General features: G+C 42.3%; 1 protein-coding gene across 3 annotated transcripts in view; it reads right to left on the bottom strand.

Annotated features, from left to right (window-relative positions):
• MKLN1 (muskelin 1) overlaps nt 1-18,975 on the bottom strand; it is a 196,702-nt gene that overhangs the window by 29,455 nt on the left and 148,272 nt on the right. For all 3 annotated transcript variants that reach the window (XM_048836679.2, XM_048836680.2, XM_048836681.2), the window contains 3 exons: nt 6,967-7,114; nt 5,664-5,778; nt 1,860-1,999 (listed from right to left, as the gene is read on the bottom strand). In XM_048836679.2, coding sequence (XP_048692636.1) covers nt 1,860-1,999; nt 5,664-5,778; nt 6,967-7,114 — 403 coding nt within the window. The remainder of the gene's footprint in view (nt 1-1,859; nt 2,000-5,663; nt 5,779-6,966; nt 7,115-18,975) is intronic.

Here is an 18,975-nt window from a genome sequence, read left to right as displayed (position 1 = left end):
CAAGGGAGACTTCCCAAACAATATGGGGGCACTAGGACAAGGTGGTATCTTTGCCCTCCCTCCAACCTGGGCTTGGAAGAAAGCTGCGAAGAGAGGCAGGCCAGAGACTCCAGCCAATGGGGGCAGACGCAGCTAAAGCAGAGATTGCTGCACTCAGGGACAGGGGGAAAACAGGGCCCAGCCCGGGCCACCCCTCCCTCCCAGCAAACTCCTGGAATGGTACAGTGGAGCAGAAAAGACCCCTCTCCACCACGCACTCTGGGGGCACTAGGACCTGATGGTGTCTCCCCTCCCCCAGGCACCATGCTGGCAGTGGCTTGGAAGAAAGCTGCAAAGAGTAGCCAGCCAGAGACTCCAGCCAGAATTGGCAAAGCAGCCAAAGCAGGGATCTTTGGAGAACTTCCCCTAGTTTTGACTGGTCTTTCTCTGCTCTGTATGGAAAGGGTTGGAGTAAACAGCTAGTCTCTTCATCCCAGCTTCACGCTTTTCTTCTCCCATTCTGTCCCCTCCCCCCTCTTCCCTTCAGTGTCTCCTCTGTCCCTTCCCTTTAGCTTATCCCCTTCTAAGTAAACCCACCAACCACCCTCCCACCAAAAAATATGGAAGTAACATGACATTAATTTATCACTTTGCTCAGTCTGCTTGTGTGTTTTGTCCCTTTCGTCACGCTGTGTATATTTAGACTGTAAACTCTTTGGGGCAGGGACTCTGTTCTGTGTTAGTACAGTGCCTAACACAATGAGTCCCTGGTCCATGACTAGTGCTCTTAGGTACTACAGTAAGATTAATATTGTTATTTCAATGTTTCTAAATTCTGCTACATTTACTTGGCAACAAGTTACAGAGGTAGCCTTAGGCTTGCCTTTAATCAGTCTTAAATGGGTTGGTTACATTTTAACATTTCAGTTTCACCCCATTGCCATTTTATAGGTCTGAATAAACAGGAGCAGCCAAATGGTTACCACTAAGCAAGTCACTGTTCTGTACACCTAGCAGATTCATAGAGCTTAAGGCCAGAGGAAACTATTATGATCTAGTCCAACTTTCTGCATATGACAGGCCACAGAGCCTCACCAATTAACTTCTACATTAAGCCCATAACTTTGAGCTATACCAGATCTTTTAGAAAGATATTCACTCTTATTTTTTTAAAACAGACTTCAAATGGGGAACCAACCAATATCCCCCTAGATAAGTTATTCCAGTGGTTAAGTGCCTTCAATATTAAATAATTGCACCTTATTCCTAGTCTGAATTTGTCTAGCTTCAGTTTCCAACTCCTGGATCTCATTCTCCCTTTTTCTGCTATATTAAAGAGCCATCTACTATCAGAAATCTCTTCCCCATGTAAGTACTTATAGACCTTCATCTACTTTCTTCTTAACCTTTTCTTTGATAAAGCAACTAGGTCCATATGAATCCGAGAAACATTTACAAGTGAACCAATAAGAGGGTAAATTTTCAGATGTGCAAGGGAATTTGGACACATGGCCTTGTTAACTTGTTAACATTCCTGCTTTAGGAATGTGTCATTGAATTCTTTAAGAGGCAATGAGAATATCAGGGTTTATTTTGAAAAGCAGCAAAATAGGGGAACCTATAACAATTTTCAAAGATTCTCCCTATTTCCCCACAAAACTTCTATCCAGATACTCCATGAATGTTCAGTATACCGTTCTGTATATCTTGAAATATACACAAGTGAAAAATAATTGGGAAACTTATGACCCATTACATAAACAGGGCAATTACATGTCTACAAAATAATGAAAGATAATATTCAAATTCTCTAAAAAGCTTTTGGAAAGGCTACAACTTGTAATTAATGGTCTCAAAAGAAGCCATCTCGGCTATTATACCTGTGCTTTCTTATGAGGTATTTGCAGTGTCTCAACAGGTATTCCTTCGAAGGCCGACAGAGCTTCAGTGACCAGAAGTCATCCAGCCTCATCTTTGGAGAGCAGGATTTGCCAGGATTTCCTCCAAACAAATAATGAACCTATGTAGGCCAGAGACATTTTTTAAGTTGATATGGGCACATGTATAAAACATTTGCTGTACATTTGGCAAGTCACGTCTCTGAAGATGTTATTCTAGTACATACACAGGTGGGGGGGTTTTGTAAACCTACTCCAAGTTATTACTAGGCTTGTTTCATTCTACTGAATCTGCTGATTAAGAAATTGAGAAATAGTAATTCTCCTCACGCTTACTGTCTAGCATGGTGAAAAATAAGTCTGCTGCCAAAGACTAGTATGTGTCTTCCTTTAAGATGATATCTTGAAATGATCTCTAATATCCATAAACTACATAACTTCTTTCAAATGTTCTTTAGGTTACTGTATCTATTGAAGAGAGAAGCCCATATTAATGCAACAGCCCTTCAAAGTGAATAGGATAGTGGCTATGTGGAAGTAACAGCAGAAACGCAAGCTTTTACTGTATATCGTCTCCCAACACATTTTGCTCATTAGGCTTTTCTGGCACTGCTGCTCAGAAAGACTTATGGCATAATGACCTCCCAACAGTGACAGAGTGCTAATATACTCTCCATTCTTGATCTCCAAGACCCTGACTCTGAAGTAGACTTAAACAGTTACCTGCCAGAGGCAGACCACCAGTATGTGGTAGGGCCACATTAAAGCATAACTACTGTAGGGCCTAGGGCCCAGGTTCCTGGAGTCAGATGACAGAAGAATCTCTCTTTTGGTTGCAAAGAAAGTCTTGAAAACATAACTTTGCAGACAGCCTGCAATAATGGTGCTCTGAAGAACTAACTATCCTAGTCTCCTAATGAGTTACCAACTTGGAAACCCACTACTCCGGAAGTGCCATCAACACAGCAGAGGGCATTGGGTGGATCCTCACTGCTACCACTGAATCACGATTCTGATGGAGAGATGTGTGCAGCTCTCTGGGTTTGTGAGAGCCAAGTCCTCTCTCTTCTGAGTTAGGCCCCAACTCATCTGAAGACAAGGACCAGTGGTCTAGGGCAGTGGTTCTCAACAAGGGGTCCAGGGCCCTCTGGGGGCTGTGAGCGGGTTTCAGGAGGTCCACCAAGCAGGACCAGTGTTAGACTTACTGAGGCCTAGGGCAGAAAGCCAAAGTCCCACTGCATGGGGCTGAAGCCTGGGGCCCTGAGCCCCGCTACCTGGGGCCGAAGCAGAAGCCTGAGCAACTTAGCTTTGTAGTGTCCCCTGCGGCATGGGGCCCTGGGCAATTGCCCTGCTTGCTAACCCCTAACACCAGCCCCGGCTTTTATATGCAGAAAACCAGTTACTGTGGCACAAGTGGGCCATGGAGTCTTTATAGCATGTTTGGGGGGCCTCAGAAAGAAAAAGGTTGAGAATCCCTGTTCTAGGGAGGCCTAAGAATGCTCAAAGGATAGCGACTGTGTGCTGAGCCCAGTCCAGCAGAATGCTTTTAAGAGTAGAGGTATCAGGAGCTACCCACACAAACAGGGATGGGTCTACAGGGACTGCTAAGGCCCCCGATTGTTTTAATATGAATATGGTATATGGATAAATACTCAAGTAGCCTCTTGAAGTACAGATTTGTATTCTCATAACCAGGCTATTGTATTTGCATCTTGTTATACAATAGCCTGGTTATGAGATGTTCTACATGGCGAACTCCAAGAGGCTTGTTCACTTCAGCTCTTACCTTAACTGGAGGCAAAGCAAAGAGCTAATGGGATAAAGTATCAAATTAGAAAGGATGCATCCTGAAATGAACCAGCCCCACCCATGATTTCATAAGCAATTGTTATTATTGCATTGGAACAGATAAAGCATCGATGATTATTATAATCCACTGTAAAAGAGAAGAATTAATTGCACACAGTCAGTTCTAAAGAGTTGGTATAAAAATGGAAGGAAAAGCCAAGACACCGAAAATTAATACATTTGAGAAAGGCCCTGTTCCCATCTCCCACTGTTTTTGATCATCTATGGGTATACAAAAAGATTTATATGTATAAACAACAAGTATGGTGTACAGTTCACATTCTTCTGCTTTGCATCCTGCAGTACCACAAACTCAGCGTTACAACTTTTAGTCTCTGACATCAGAAGGCAGTACAGGTGAGTCTTCCTACATACCCAAATTATTAGAAGCTGTGGCACTAATAACCCGTTAAATGATACAGCACTGGTAAATGCATTACAACATCTCTGCTATAAGCCTCTATTTTTGCCAGCGCTAAGGGCAAGTTTTGAAAAATAAAGTCATGTTGAAAGCACTTCAGGATAACTAAGATGTTTCCCTCTAATTATGAGGATGAGTCCATGACCTCTTTACAACAAGGAGATGTAAAGCACAAGGAAAGTGGAAAGCAAGAAATACCGATTTTTTCCCTTCTTTTACTAGATTTAAAAAAAAAAACCCACTTATCACCTGACAACTCTCATCTGCTGAATACTAAATAATCCATAGAGGATTTTGCAACTGCAGAGACTCAAATTTCTCCTCCTCCTCCATATATTCATTTCCTCACCCAACCCCCAAATTCACTGTTTTAGAGTCCATAGAAGGGAGACTCCTCATTTATATCAGGGGAGTCCAGAAAGGTCATTTGAACAGAGGCTTCTAAATATATGTATGGCTTCTCATACAGAGTGAATTCAAGATAGGAGCCATGATTCAGCAACACTGGCACTTAGAATTCTGCTCTCAGTCTTGTGTGGTCTATGACATTTAGGATATGTCTACATTGCAATCTAGAGGTGTGATTGCAGCATGGTTAGACACATGCTAGCTTTAACCATGCTAGCATGGCTAAAAACAGCTGTGTGTATGTAGTGGCACATGCTTTAATGCAGACTAGCAATGCAAGTATATACCCAGGGGTCCCCAGCACACTTGAAAGCCTGCGCTGAAGCCTGCAATGCTGCACCCACACTGATGTTCTTATCCATGCTGCAGCTGAGTTCTGGATTGCAGTACAGACCTATTCTTAAGTGACAGCAGTTAATTTTGCTTCACCAGTTGTCTGTTCTGCACAGTATTTTGAATGGCAAGTTTCCCCTGCACAAGCAACGTTTATTCTTCCTAAATTAATACAAGATTTTCAAGTTTGGAGAATTTGAATTACGTGCCTCAAAACTGCGTTGTTTCTCACAACGCCATTTGCTGGGAGCCCACAAATGGGTATGTGAAACAGAAAAGATTGCAACCACCCTCATCGGTACTATGCAATTGAATATGACCGCATAAGACAGCCAGCATGTGCTGCTCCATATGGATTGAGCAGATTGAGACGGAGTGCCGCATGCATGGACTTAGCCTCCATGGGCTTCACCTATGTTTTAAACATGAGAATGATTGTGAGCTAATCTCACTACAGAACTTTATAGGCAGCATTTGTCCCACAGGCTGCTTTTTTGGCTGCCTCTAACTTAGCACTATCATGCCTATTATTATTATAAAGGGAGAAGCAGCTCAGTAACTTGAATGTTGAATTGATACACCATCACCTGCAAATCTTCCCACCACTCATAGGGCCAAACTCTAATAGTAGACGACGCTAAGTGCGTTACACCATGTCATATCATCATCAGCTTTCGCTTTATCACAGGCAAGCACACAACCAGCTTATTTTTTAGAGCTGCAGTTATGCCAGCTAAATACAACTGAAATCTAGCACTGAAAATAGATATCCATACCTTGTGCAACTCATCATACACCAGCTGATGGGCAAACCTCGGGCAGGGCTCCTCCTCCTGAAGGCTTTTACTTGGATTGTCTTTTGCTGCTTGATCATTCTTATAGACACAAGACCTGAAACACAAATATTCAAACATTCTCCCACTAGCAAATCAGAATTAGCTACAGGCAGAACAAGCAGTTAAGTTATTGAAAGAGAAGGCTGCATGAATGTGGGTGGTTGATTAAAACTCAGTGTGTGCAAGGCAGGTATCTGGCTCCTTAACGGAGGGCTGTGGGAGAGTATCAGAGAAAAGGCAGGAGACAATGGCCATTCCCAGGGTACAGGTGGTCTTATTAGTTTCAGTTTGCCCCACCTCATCCCAAATTAATGTACCATACAGGAAATGCTTAACCTCGTCCTTGTGAGCCAGAGATTTATAACAACTGGATGGCAACTTTACTTCAAATCTGGTGTTGTATGAAACACTGTCACTTCCAAAGGGTAATATGTAATACAGCATCAGAATGTAATATTTGCTTTCCACAACCTACTTTCTGTATAACTTTTCACAAGTGATGTACCCGAGTATTCGGATTCTAATATCTAAACTGCATTGTTAAATTTCTTCACCTAAATTTGGTTATTGCTGATTGTGTACTATATGTATTTTAGGACTTTTAAAACAAAACTTTCTATTTGCGGATAATCTAAGCACTATAACCAGATGTACAGACATTTCTTAACCTGTGCGTTATATACTTTAACATTAGCTTTAATAAAAAATGTTAATTGGTACTGCAGCTACATTTTGCCTTATGCATGGTAGCTGTTACAGTACTCAGTAGGAAAATGGTTAATTTGAAACTGCTATAACATTTTAATTACATAGGGCAAAATTTTCAAAGTCCTTAGGTGACACGACTCATTCCCATTAATTTCTGTGGGACAAGGGCTTCACCCATTGACTTTCTGGGGTGGGGTAGTGTCACCGAACTGGTATACATCACACTACACAGAAGCAAGAGGAGAGATTTGGATCAAAGATGCTATCTGGGAAGTGACCCTGGACCGTAAGTTTTTAAAGGTCTCATTGGAGGCGGCCCACACAGTAAAGCTGCAGGGAAACCAAGTTGTCCAACTCAGTCGGATGGAAGCCTGAGTCAACCCCGCCTGCATCTGAACAAGCTGCAGGGGGAAGAGGTTTTTTAAATATACTACTTTCCTACCATCCCACAAGTACACAATGGAATAGCCTCCTGAATTTGTAAAAATTAGGAACAACTGCACCTTACTTTCAGAGAAGCCTTTAATTTACTTACCAACTGTTCCTCACAATGTCATAAATCCAGAAAGAGTTTCTAACATTCTCTTCCCGTTTCTCTTTGTCTTTACTGAGCCCAGACAACACATGGATTTCGTTCAGTTCCGGATCAATGGTGGCTCTCTGAGTGAAACCTGTCATAGGAACTGTTCAGTAAGAGAAAGTAAATGTTACATCCTAAACAGAACAATGGAGGAGGATACCGGAGAAGGGAGAATTGAAGGAATCTGATATATCATATGAAAATGAAATGTAACCTGCAAGCCCAGAGTCTGCTTGTGAAGCATGGGGACCTCTATTTAGCTAGTTTGAGAGTAACAGCTGTGTTAGTCTGTATTCGCAAAAAGAAAAGAAGGACTTGTGGCACCTTAGGGACTAACCAATTTATTTGAGCATAAGCTTTCGTGAGCTACAGCATCCGATGAAGTGAGCTGTAGCTCACGAAAGCTTATGCTCAAATAAATTGGTTAGTCTCTAAGGTGCCACAAGTACTCCTTTTCTTTTAGCTAGTTTGGTATTCCTTATTTGGCAGGGATTGTTTTTCTCTCGTGTCCTGTACACAGCTGAGACACACTTGGCATTAAATAAATACACAATTTACAGGCTTGCTACAAATACTGTGTCCAAAAGCTGCACTGATAGAGAAGTAGAGGCACACAGGAAAGTATATGCATCGTTGCCACCTGATGTGTAGTGTACAAGCATGCACACGTGAAGTTTTCCTTTTAACAGTTAAGATTTTTAGCTTTGGTTTAGCAAGATCTAGTGTAACCAATCCAAGGAAGAGATGTTACAATTTTGAATCAGAATAGGTTTGAAGCACCAACACAGAGACCAGAAAATGTCCACACCTAGCACATACAACTAAGTTCACAGAATAACTTCCCTCTCTTCTTTTGCAACACCTACTTTGCTAATAGCATCTTTTAGCATGTGTGTGTCCTGGGATGTACTTGGGATATTCAGCAGCATGCCAGTAATTAAACAGATATTGAACACCAGTTGTCTAGTGTTTTAAATAATGCCCATGCACACTCTGATCCATTCGGATAACATATGCGATCCTTAAGCCTTCCTTTTGGCCCTTCTGAATGGGTGAACTAATGCAGCTTGAAAATCCTTTGAAGCTTCTTGGTCTCTTAATTCCAAGGTAATAAGGTGCCTCATCTCTGCTAGAGGGAGAAAATTACAAAGAACCAAGGGCAACTGCTTCATTTTGATAAAATTCAATAGGGCACAATTTTTATTTTTTTTAAACCAAGACAAGTTTAAGTGTTTTGTTTTACACAGAGTTGCACCAACTGAAGCTCAAGGTGTGGTTTTAAACAGTTAATCAGTGCAAAAAGACATTTTGGTTTAAACCAGGCTTATTTTGATTTAGTTTAAATCTATTAGCAACAGGTTTAAGCTAAACTGAAATGCGTGTGCTGGGACAGAGGTTTCTACCAGTTTGTCTGTGAACTATGGCTGCTATATCTCAGCAAGTGAGGTACAAGATACTTTAACTGGATACTTTCTTGCTTGAAACAGTTTGCGTGAATAAGTGTTCTCTTTTAGCAATTTTCTTTCTGGGAATTTTCTTGCTATTTTAAGATATATAGAGAGGTTACACAGAAGATATGCACAGACTCCTTTTCCCCCTCAATACTATATATACACACACCCGCAGATAATTTTAGAGACAACCAAAATACGTATAAAAGTCAAATCAACATTCGCAGTTTGTACCTGCATAATAAAGAGATTAATCTTAATTGAGAGGTGAAGGCCATACATAGTAGAAAAACGGCCTTGAAGATTAAATGTGTAGCAAGGACCTCAAAACTATGTACCAAAGAACTAAAAAGATATAGCAGTCCCTTTACATTATTCACAGATTTCAAAGCCAGAGAGGACCACTGTGATTATCTAGTCTAACATCTTTTCTAAAACAAGCCACGGAACTCCCCCATAATAATTCCTAGAGCATAGATTTTAGAAAAACATTATGTGCTACTACATCATAATTGTGCAAATAACTGCATCTCTTTTCATTGATTTTCTTCCATTTAATATTAAATGTTTGCCTTTTAAAAACATTTAAATTGTTTTAAAATGGCACAAAGTACAAAGACAGCTGAAAAATCATACTAAGCATTCACCTCTAGAAAATGTGTTTTATGACTGGCTCACCGTAATAAAGGTCGTCTGCTGAGGAACCAGGGAGAAACCCATTTTTACTGAGTCCAGGGCCTTAACTACAAGAGCATCCTATATAGCAAATAGCCTTTGTTTAATAAAGATCATCACCTGTGTTTATGTCAATGCTTCCTAGAGGCAGGTATGTAGAAGTAGCCACATTTTACAGAGAGTATGGCCAAGCACGTAGCTACTGCCTCAGATAGGTCAGTAGAAGAGACTTGGATCTCCTAGAAGAGATACTTTAGTTCTACTTCCAAAGATTATGCAAGATCAGTACTGCCAGAGCAGGGTTACCCCATCTGTCAAATGGGGCCTTATGATACATGAAGCCTTAATTAACGATAAGGGCTGTGACGCAAACAGATTAATAGTAGTCAGAAGAGGCGACACTTGAAGTCACGGTTTCTTGACTCAGACTAATGCACTTTCCTGTAAACTATAGCAGGGGTAGCCAATAGGTAGACTGCAGGCCATATCCAGAAGCCAGATGCTTTTGAATGGAGCCAGAAATCTTTTTATTTACTTATTTTACACTTTTCTCTAGAGTATGGACCTTGCCTATACCTTGACCAAGAAATTTGGACTATGACAAAAAATAATTGACTACCCCCTGGACTACAGGGTACTGTGAGGACATTGTATTTTTTTCACTAAGAAAAATTGTCATGTAAACATCAAGTTATTCCTCTCTTTTCTAACTTCAGATATAGAAACATTGAAATACTGAAGATTCCTGGAGGTTTCATTAGTTCTCCGAAACAGCGTCATCAAATTAGCAGTTTGGCAGTCCTAACTGTTTGTTGTGTAATTCTTATTTCCTGTTTTCCCAGGCAACCATCCTTTCAAATGCACTCATGACCAACACGTGATCTTTGTTTATTGATTCTGTTTGTCTCATTTTTCTTTCTGGGTCAGTTTACAAAGGCTGGTGAAGGTTCCTGGCTCTCAGTCAAGTTGCTTGGCAGGAGAACTCTCAAGGCGCTTACATGTTGCAAATTCTCCCTCCAACTAACTATGAAACTGCATACACGTATATACAATCTTGCTCTTCCTTGGAAGGGAAGCCCTGCACTAACTTCCTTTTTACATTACTATTAAACAATATACAGAATTGCATTTTACAAGCCTGTTTGCAACAGATTTTGGTATTATGCTTCACTGTTTTCATATGCTGGGTCAGGAAAGTAATCTACATTGATTTAAAAAAATCTGGATGGTACTCATTTCTCTACAAAAAGACAAATAAGCCATTCAGTAAGTCTCATTCAAACCTGTAGTCAGATAAAAACACAGATATAAGCAATACATCTAGTTCACACTTGAACATGTACAACCCACCAGTGAAACTGCACATTTGAGCACCACTCATGGTTCTTTCCAGGCTCCAGTTATGCTCCTCACTGGAAAGCACAAGTCCTTGGAGATCTTTAACTAGCCTAGTCTTTCCCCACTCCTACCCGTAGCTTTTGTCTCAATTTCCATGTCAAGTTTATGAGTAAAAGGTTGCCTCTAGCTGGCAGCAATGCACATTTGAGCAGTTTCTGGCTTGTGCATCATCTTTAGTGATGAGTAGAATTTGGTCAGAAATGTCATCACTATCATTTTTGGCCTTGCAACTGAGGCCCAATTGGCCCAAAGGCCCAGTATCTCACTCTCCAGTACCTGTGTTGGCTCTGTAGGACTACCCAGAGTAAAGAACAGTTAAAAAAAATAGTGTATACACAAGACTCTGAGGTCAGAGCTGCATTACAGTACAATTGAGAAGATGATGATGCATGTATTATGCTACTATTCATATTGGAAGTATACGGACTTGTTTATAGAGAGGTAGAGTACGTCAGAAAAATGATCTGTGGGGGGTTAGATATGTTAAAGAATCTTTTACTGTGACATTTGTTTTCTTTTAAGGGCTTATGTGAGTGGCTTTTCCCTTACCAGAAATCAGTTATGGTTGCTTCCAATTTTTGTCTTTGTGTGAACATAAATATATTCAGAATAAAAGAGGATGAGAAAACTGGGATCCTTGAAGAACAGAATATTTAATTATAGCCTCCCTCTTTAAATGTTGCTGTAAAACACCTGCATTGTCCCTTTGGACTAGGGGTGATTCTCTGTAGCGAATGAAGAATACTATATAAAGTCAGTTTATTGTATTTAAATGAGGAAGAAGAAAATCTGAGGAAAGGTCACCCTGTAAGAGCAAAGAAAATAAAAAGCTTATTGGCAAAGGTAAAGAACAAAAGGCACTAAGACCAGATGAGATCCACTCAAGGTGAAATTTCAGGGTTCACCTAGAATGAGAATCAAAAATAGATCAAATTCACTTAACACTTTTTACCCCCTCAAAAGTGTCAGTCAACCACCTCCTGACAAAACGTTCAAAATGGAGGGAGTTTGGAGATGGATAGGAGGTAGGCCGCTTGCCAAAGTATTAGCGTTTTAACATGGGGAAAGAGGTGGAAGAGATAACCACAGAACTAGAACCTCACACCTTGACCACACACACAAGCTGTACTGCTTCAATTCACTCAGCTTAGAAACTGAAGTGGTTAAACACAGACGTCTGTGTCGAGACAAGGCCTTTTACTGAATCCTTTACAGACGAAGAGAATGAGAAAGTAAAAATATTATTACAACAGAATGCAAAAAGGCTTTGGACTGAACAAGTTCCTGAAAACAACAAAATTGATCAGACAGCAGTGGAACTAGGGCACACTAATTGGAAGATGCTGGGTAGAGTAACATTTCAGCCTAGAAAACATTAAAACTTTTAAGGGTGTTTACCAGATGTTTGTTTGATTCCTATCAATGAGCACAAAAGCATAAAAACCACCAACCTGTACTGTCATAACCATACAGCTAAGGATAGCCTAGAACTCCTCCTTACCTGTAAGCGGTTAAGAAGCTCAAATACCTGGTTGGCACCTAACCAAAAGAACCGATGGGCAAAGAAAATACTTTCAAATCTTTTTTTTTTGGACTGGGGGGGGAGGGGGGCAAGGGGCGGAGGCTTTGTTTTGTGTGTTCTCTTGGGAAGCAGAGAAGCATCAGGTCAGAAAATTCCTCCTCCTATAAACCATCCTAAAAGTCTCTCATATTACAAATATTATAATTAAAAGCCAGGCAAGGCATGTAGATTATCTTTTGTTTTGCTTGTGAATTTTTCCTTTGCTGGAGGGAGGTTTATTCCTGTTTTTGGTAACTTTGAAACTGAGCCTAGAAGTTCTGCTGTGTTTCTGAATCTTTTGTTACCCTGTAAAGTTATTTTCCATCCTGATTTTACAGAGGTGATTTTTACCTTTTTTTTAAATAAAATCCTGCTTTTAAGAACCTGACTGACTTCTCTATTGTCCTAAGACCCAGGGATTTGGGTCTGTGATCACTTTGTAACCAATTGGTTAGGATACTATTCTCAAGCCTCCTCAGGAAAGGGGGTGTAAGGGCTTGGGGAGATATTTTGGGGGAATAGGAACTCCAAGTGGTCCTTTCCCTGATTCTCTGTTAAATCACTTGGTGGTGGCAACGTACCCTCCAAGGGCAAAGAATTTGTGCCTTGGGGAAGTTTTAACTTAAGCTGACAGAAATAAGCTTAGGGGGGTCTTTCATGCGGGTCCCCACATCTGTACCCTGGAGTTCAGAGTGGGGAGAGAACCCTGACATGTATGAAAAACTAACTGTTCCTATAGGAGGTATAACAACTTCATTATCTACGTCTGCAGCACACAATGTATTAAGTACTTAATGGTAATTAAACTATAATGTCGTAACCTCAGTCATTTGAGGGGTACACATGAGGGGAGAGCTTTTGAAAAGATGTGTTCTTGGTATTCAGCCAACAAAAGTCTCTTTAAAAGGACATTTAAAAACGTAAGTATATAAAAATATTAAACCTTACTAAGACCACAATTACTTGCTTGGGATCTACCATTCTGACGTCTTAGCATAGCATGTGATGAATAATATGGGGACAGATTCTCTCCTGCAGCAAAATACATTCAAGATAAGGAGAATGCATAGCTGTTTAATTTACCACAAATGATTATGATCCCTCAAGGAGTATATATGCTCAGAACTGCTGTTCAGAGGTTCTGTTCCCCCTCTCCCTACCTTCTCCCCCCACTACACTGGGCGGGAGGCAGCGGACACTGGAGCTGACTCCACGGGTTTCACACCTGCTGAGAATTCCCCTCAGCCAATGGTATCCCTCATGTGGTCAACTACAGCCAGTTCATATTGCCTCTGAGCCACTCAGACGGATCAAAGGGTACAGAACTGGGGCTCAGAACCTGGCCCATGAGGTTTTGTGCCATGCATTCACAGAAGCCACTGGGCTCTCAATGCTTAAATCAACACTAAATCAAGGAACTACGCCCACCTAATAGATGGAGGAGGTTTTCATGGATTAACTCCATTATTTGTCAGCACAGTGTCCAATTATTCAGAAGACGACGACAGCAACAGGTGACTGTGAAACAGTTTTACATTTCAGAATTTTCCTCAGAAACTATAATATAATGGTAAAAACAAAGACTATTAGCATGTACGGTGCAACCCTCCACATCTCGGAAACTGGCATATTTCTGAAACCGGAGGATGTAACCTGAGCTCTGCTGCAGCGAGCCTTGATATTCAGTGGGAGAGGTACACCAACCTACTGGCAACACAGTTAGATACACTGCGTTATCCATGTAAGATTCTTTGTGACGAGATGGCCTGGCCTTCGGAATGGCCAGAGATAGCCAAAAGTACATGGGAAGACAATCTGAATGGTTTGGTTCTGTTGATGTATTAAAGTAAGACTCTAGAATCATCCAATATACACTACTTCTCTACCAACGTACATGTGGCTTCAGAGAGACGACAGATACATTAAGTGACTGATTCAGATGGAATTCAGACCAACTTGGCGAAAGACCTGGTATGCGCTTTCAACATTACCATGTCCCTGTGAAACACTGCATAGGGAGGTCAGCCATAAATCCTTGGCACTCATTCTCCCAGCCAAAGCGATAGCAACTAGAATAGCCATCTTCAGAGTGAGATGAAGAAAGAAGCATTCTGAAAGGGGTTCAAAAGGAGTCGCCATGAGTTTCAAGAGGACAAAGATGAAGTCCCAGGCAGAGGCAGGTTTTCTGACCTGTGGTTAAATATGTAGGAGACCCTTGAGGAATTTCAATATCATCAGGTGGGAAAAGACTAGCACAACCGCATGGCAGATGGGAACACTGAGAATGTGCGAGGTGAACCTTAGTGAAGCTCAGTGAAAGGTTAGAGTGTTTTAGATGCAGCAAGTAGTTGAGGATCTTCAGTATCATAGCCTGCAGAGGATCCAGGCCATGTTGGGTGCCCATATAGAGAACTACTTCCATTTTGCCAAATCATTTTTCTTGGTGGATGTCCCTGCTCTGCACCAGAATCTCCTGAATTTGTCTGGAGCAGTCCCTGTCCATGGTACTTAATCAACCAACATCCAATCTGTCAGATAGAAGGCCTTTGGGAGCTGGATGTAGTACCTTACCATCATGTTGTAAAAGCAGGTCCAGATAGTTTTAACACTTGGCATTGTCCTTTGCAATGAACAGACCACAGGAACCCCAGAACATTTATGTGAATTCTCATGTCTTTTGTGAACCATGTTGGATGCCAAACCTGCCCCTGAGGTGTCTAATTAGAGTCTGTCTTCTTATGTTCTTGGGTTCTAGACACCATCCCAGTTCTGCAGGGATGTGAGATGGCATTAAGCCCATTCTGTCCATCCGGTGATCGATAGGAGAGAAGACTGGCTTGAGCCCGAGTTGCAAGGGTTGCAGGAGAAGTATGGCAAGCGACATCATGTATATGCACACTACCATACTGCCTAACATTCCAAGACAAGTCTGTACATTGTAGCCAGGCTTGATTTTATCTGGAGTAATATCAATTATAAGGACAGGAACCTGTTTGGCAAGTATGCTCTCTCTGACCTGGAATCAATCACAGCTCCCATTAACTTTCATCTGTGATGGGATGAGAAGTGATTTTTCTTAGTTCAGTAGGAGACCCAGGTGGCGAGCGAGAGCGTGTGTGTAAGTGTAATCGAGGCTTGTTACAGTCTCCTGCTGGAATCTGCCCTGATCAGCCAATCAATTTAAGGGTAGATGTGGATGCCCCATCTCCACAGGTGTATGCACCACGACCACCAGGCACATTTTGCAAAAACTCTCAGGCCAATGGAATGTCCGAAGGGAAGTACCTTGTACTGGTAGTCATTTGGCTGCAGAGTGAATTTCAAGTGCTTTCTGTGGGCCAGTGGATGGCCACTTGTAAGTATGTGTCCTACAAGCTGAGAACCATGAACCAGTTTTAAGTCTGCTGAAAAGGAATGGTGGAGGCAAGCCTTATTCTGAATCTCAGGTGGCACATGTATTTGTTCATTCTTCTCAGGTCTAGGATAGGAGTAAGACTCCCCCTTCTTCAGGAGAAGGAAATATTAGGAGTAGAAACCTATTTCCCTGTACACCTGAGGTACCAGCTCTATGGCTCTTAGATGTAGCAATGGGGCCACTTTTTCCAACAGGCTCGCATGAGAAGGGACCCTGAAGAGGGCTAGGGAAGCAGGTAGGCTAGGGAGTAAGTGTGGAAATGAAGCCGATGGCAGCCATGGGAAATGATGTCCAACATCCACTTTCTGTTGTAAGAGCAGACCAACCCTGGTAGGTTTGACTGAGGACAACAGTGGGCGTCTCCTGCAGTAATGGAATCTTTTTATTGGCAGGTACTCTGCCTGTCTGCTCTGGGAGTAGGACTAGGTCTTCTGCTGTGATTGACAATTACAGTACTTTCCATAAGAGCCTGTGTATATTTCCCAAAAGGATCGTAGCGTGGCCCTCGAGCTTTTTGGCAAATGGAGCACTTCATCTAAAGAGTGGGAAGCTCTTCGGGCATAAGGCATATTGCTACAGAGCTACATCCCTTCAAAGGGAAGGTCCTCTTTTGGGATGCCTGATACTAGCTGCCATGAAAAATCATGGTCTTATTTAAAGGAGTACTTGTGGCACCTTAGAGACTTAGTCGATCTTTTCTTAGATTGCTGACACTGACAGAAACCCAGGATCTGGGCATGCACCAAAGTGACAGAAGTGCTTTGGAGACAGCAGGGTAGCTGTTTTCCCCACTTGCTGATATGCAAAGGTCAGATTAGCCAGGGTCTGCCATAGCCCCTTCACTAGCTTGAATAAGCCCTTGTTGAGCAGAAGGGAGATCCTGGCTGAACTCTCAGACCTCACTATATCAAACAGCTTACAAGACCTTGTCTGCAATACTGTGGTTTCAATGGCAGGGTCTCTGTGGTCTGTGACAGGAGGTCCTGGAAAGCCTTAAAATTGACCACCTGTGCCAGGGCCACTGCTTCATGTGGGGACTATGACAATTCCCTCGGTTGGGGCTGGGTTTGTTGCTGTCCCTTTGTTATTTGACTGAGTCAGTGGCCTTCCTATTGATGCTGCTGGGGAGCAGGATATCTTCCTCTTCACTGCGGAACAGGAGGAGAATTTGCTCCAGTACATATAGGATGATAGTCCCCAGTATGGCCAAGGGAGCATGCTATGGGGTACTGGCTAGGCTGAAGTTGGCCAGCCCAGTGCCATTAATATCTTGCTTGAAACAGGGCTTGGAATGGGAGTCCTCCGACAGTAAGGGATAGGAATCCCTACTTGATGCCAGCAAGAACTAATAGGTCACAGAGGGTGATGAGTATTCTTCCTCAAATGGTAGGGACACAGAGTGGTGTTCCCCTAGGGCCAGCTGCTGTTTTGGTGCGGAGCACCTCTCCAGTTCTTCAGTTGAGGTATAACAACTCAGACCCTTGACAGGCTCAGCTACTGGTGCAGGTGTCAGTAGTGAGATTGGCACTGGACCAAAAGCTCCTTGCCTCCTCCAATTTCGCAGATGTAAGGAGTTTGGAGGCTGTGTCTTTGGAAGAGTGGCACTGACGTCCTCTTGCGGGATCTTTCCACGTGGCGCTTGGAGCCATGGAATCATAGAATATTGGGGTAGGAAGGGACCTCAGGAGGTCATCTAGTCCAACCCCCTGCTCAAAGCAGGATCAATCCCCAATTTTTGCCCCAGATTCCTAAATGGCCCCCTCAAGGATTGAACTCACAACCCTGGACTTAACAGGCCAATGCTCAAACCATTGAGCTATCCCTCCCCGATGGAGCCATGTTTATGCTCCATCTGGTCTTGCCTCTTGAAGCTGCCCTTTGGTGTGACGGGACCAGCATGGTCAGATTCAGTACCAAGGTAACTTGTGCCATTGCTGCCCATGCTGAGATAGTTGGTGTTGAGGTTGCAATGTTATTGGCATCTTCTTTGATGACTACTTCTCTCCGGAAGCCCAGAGTATGGTGTCTGCTCAAGGGAGCACTAGCCGAAGATTTTTAAGCTCCAGTCTGGCTGTTGGCATCTCCTCAGGGTTAACGGTATCCCACAGACTGGTCTAGAAGATATAATTTGAGCCAACTGTCCCTGGACTTTTGAGTCCCTGAGGAGACAGACTGGTACAGAGCACCTATTGGGGTTATGGTGCTCTCCCAAGCAGAAAAGGCATCAGATATACATTGGGCTAAAAATATAACTGAATTGTAAGACTTTGGGATCTGATACAACAACTGAAAACCAGGAGCAAAATGAAAGTACAATGCATTAAAGATACTAACATGTAAATCAGACTAAGGTTTTAACCATCAGAGGAGTGAAGTTCTGGAACAGCCTTCCAGGGGAGCAGCGGGGGCAAAAGACCTATCTGGCTTCAAGATTAAACTAGATAAGTTTACGGAGGAGAAGGTATGATGGGATAACATGATTTTGGCAATTCACTGATCTTGAACTATTCAGGCTAAATAGGCCCAATGGCCTGTGATGGGATGTTAGATGCGGTGGGATCTGAGTTACTACAGAGAATTCTTTCCTGGGTATCTGGCTGGTGAATATTGCCCACATGCTCAGGGTTCAGCTAATCGCCATATCTGGGGTCGGGAAGGAATTTTCCTCCAGGGCAGATTGAAAGCGGTTCTGGGGGGTTTTCGCCTTCCTCTGCAGCATGGGGCACGGGTCATTTGCTGGAGGATTATCTGCACCTTGAAGTCTTTAAACCGTGATTTGAGGACTTCAATAGCTCAGACATAGGTGAGAGGTTTATTGCAGGAGTGGGTGGGTGAGATTCTGTGGCCTGCGTTGTGTAGGAGATCAGACTAGATGATTATAATGGTCCCTTCTGACCTTAATATCTATGAGTCTATAAGCATTCTTAACCGCATTTAAATGGATGGGTCAAGTTTATATTAAAGTGGCCTGTCACAGAATTATTTTTACTAAACCAGTGCCTCATTACTAAACATGCTTAAAGGGGCTCCAATCCAGACTTGCTTTCTTTGACCAAAATAATTCGGACAGCATTTGTGGTTTCGAATATAATAGGCCTTTCTTCTGTTCTTGTTAAAAGCAAATAATTCTAACATTTCCTTTCACAAACAAGGGAAATGTTCAAAGTTGTTTATTTACTTTCTCAGACATGAGGACAGCAAACTGGAAATCTATTCATGAATGATTTCTAATGAGTCATTTAGTCACAGTCTGCTATTCAACATTAAAGGGGCTGGAGGGAGGGGGGAAAGAGGGCTAATTATTATGTTCTCACTTGTCTGACTAACTGAAACGTGCAATTAATATACTTGGCCAGAGAAATGTGGCTCATTGTGCTCACTAGTCATAAGACAAGTCTGGTTTCTAAACTCTGAACTCATCACAGGTGTTCATTAAAAAGCACCCCACACACACACACACACAC

This window comes from Caretta caretta, chromosome 1 (assembly GCF_965140235.1).
Source record: "Caretta caretta isolate rCarCar2 chromosome 1, rCarCar1.hap1, whole genome shotgun sequence".
Lineage (NCBI taxonomy): Eukaryota > Metazoa > Chordata > Testudines > Cheloniidae > Caretta > Caretta caretta.
This window is presented reverse-complemented; position numbering and strand designations above follow the sequence as displayed.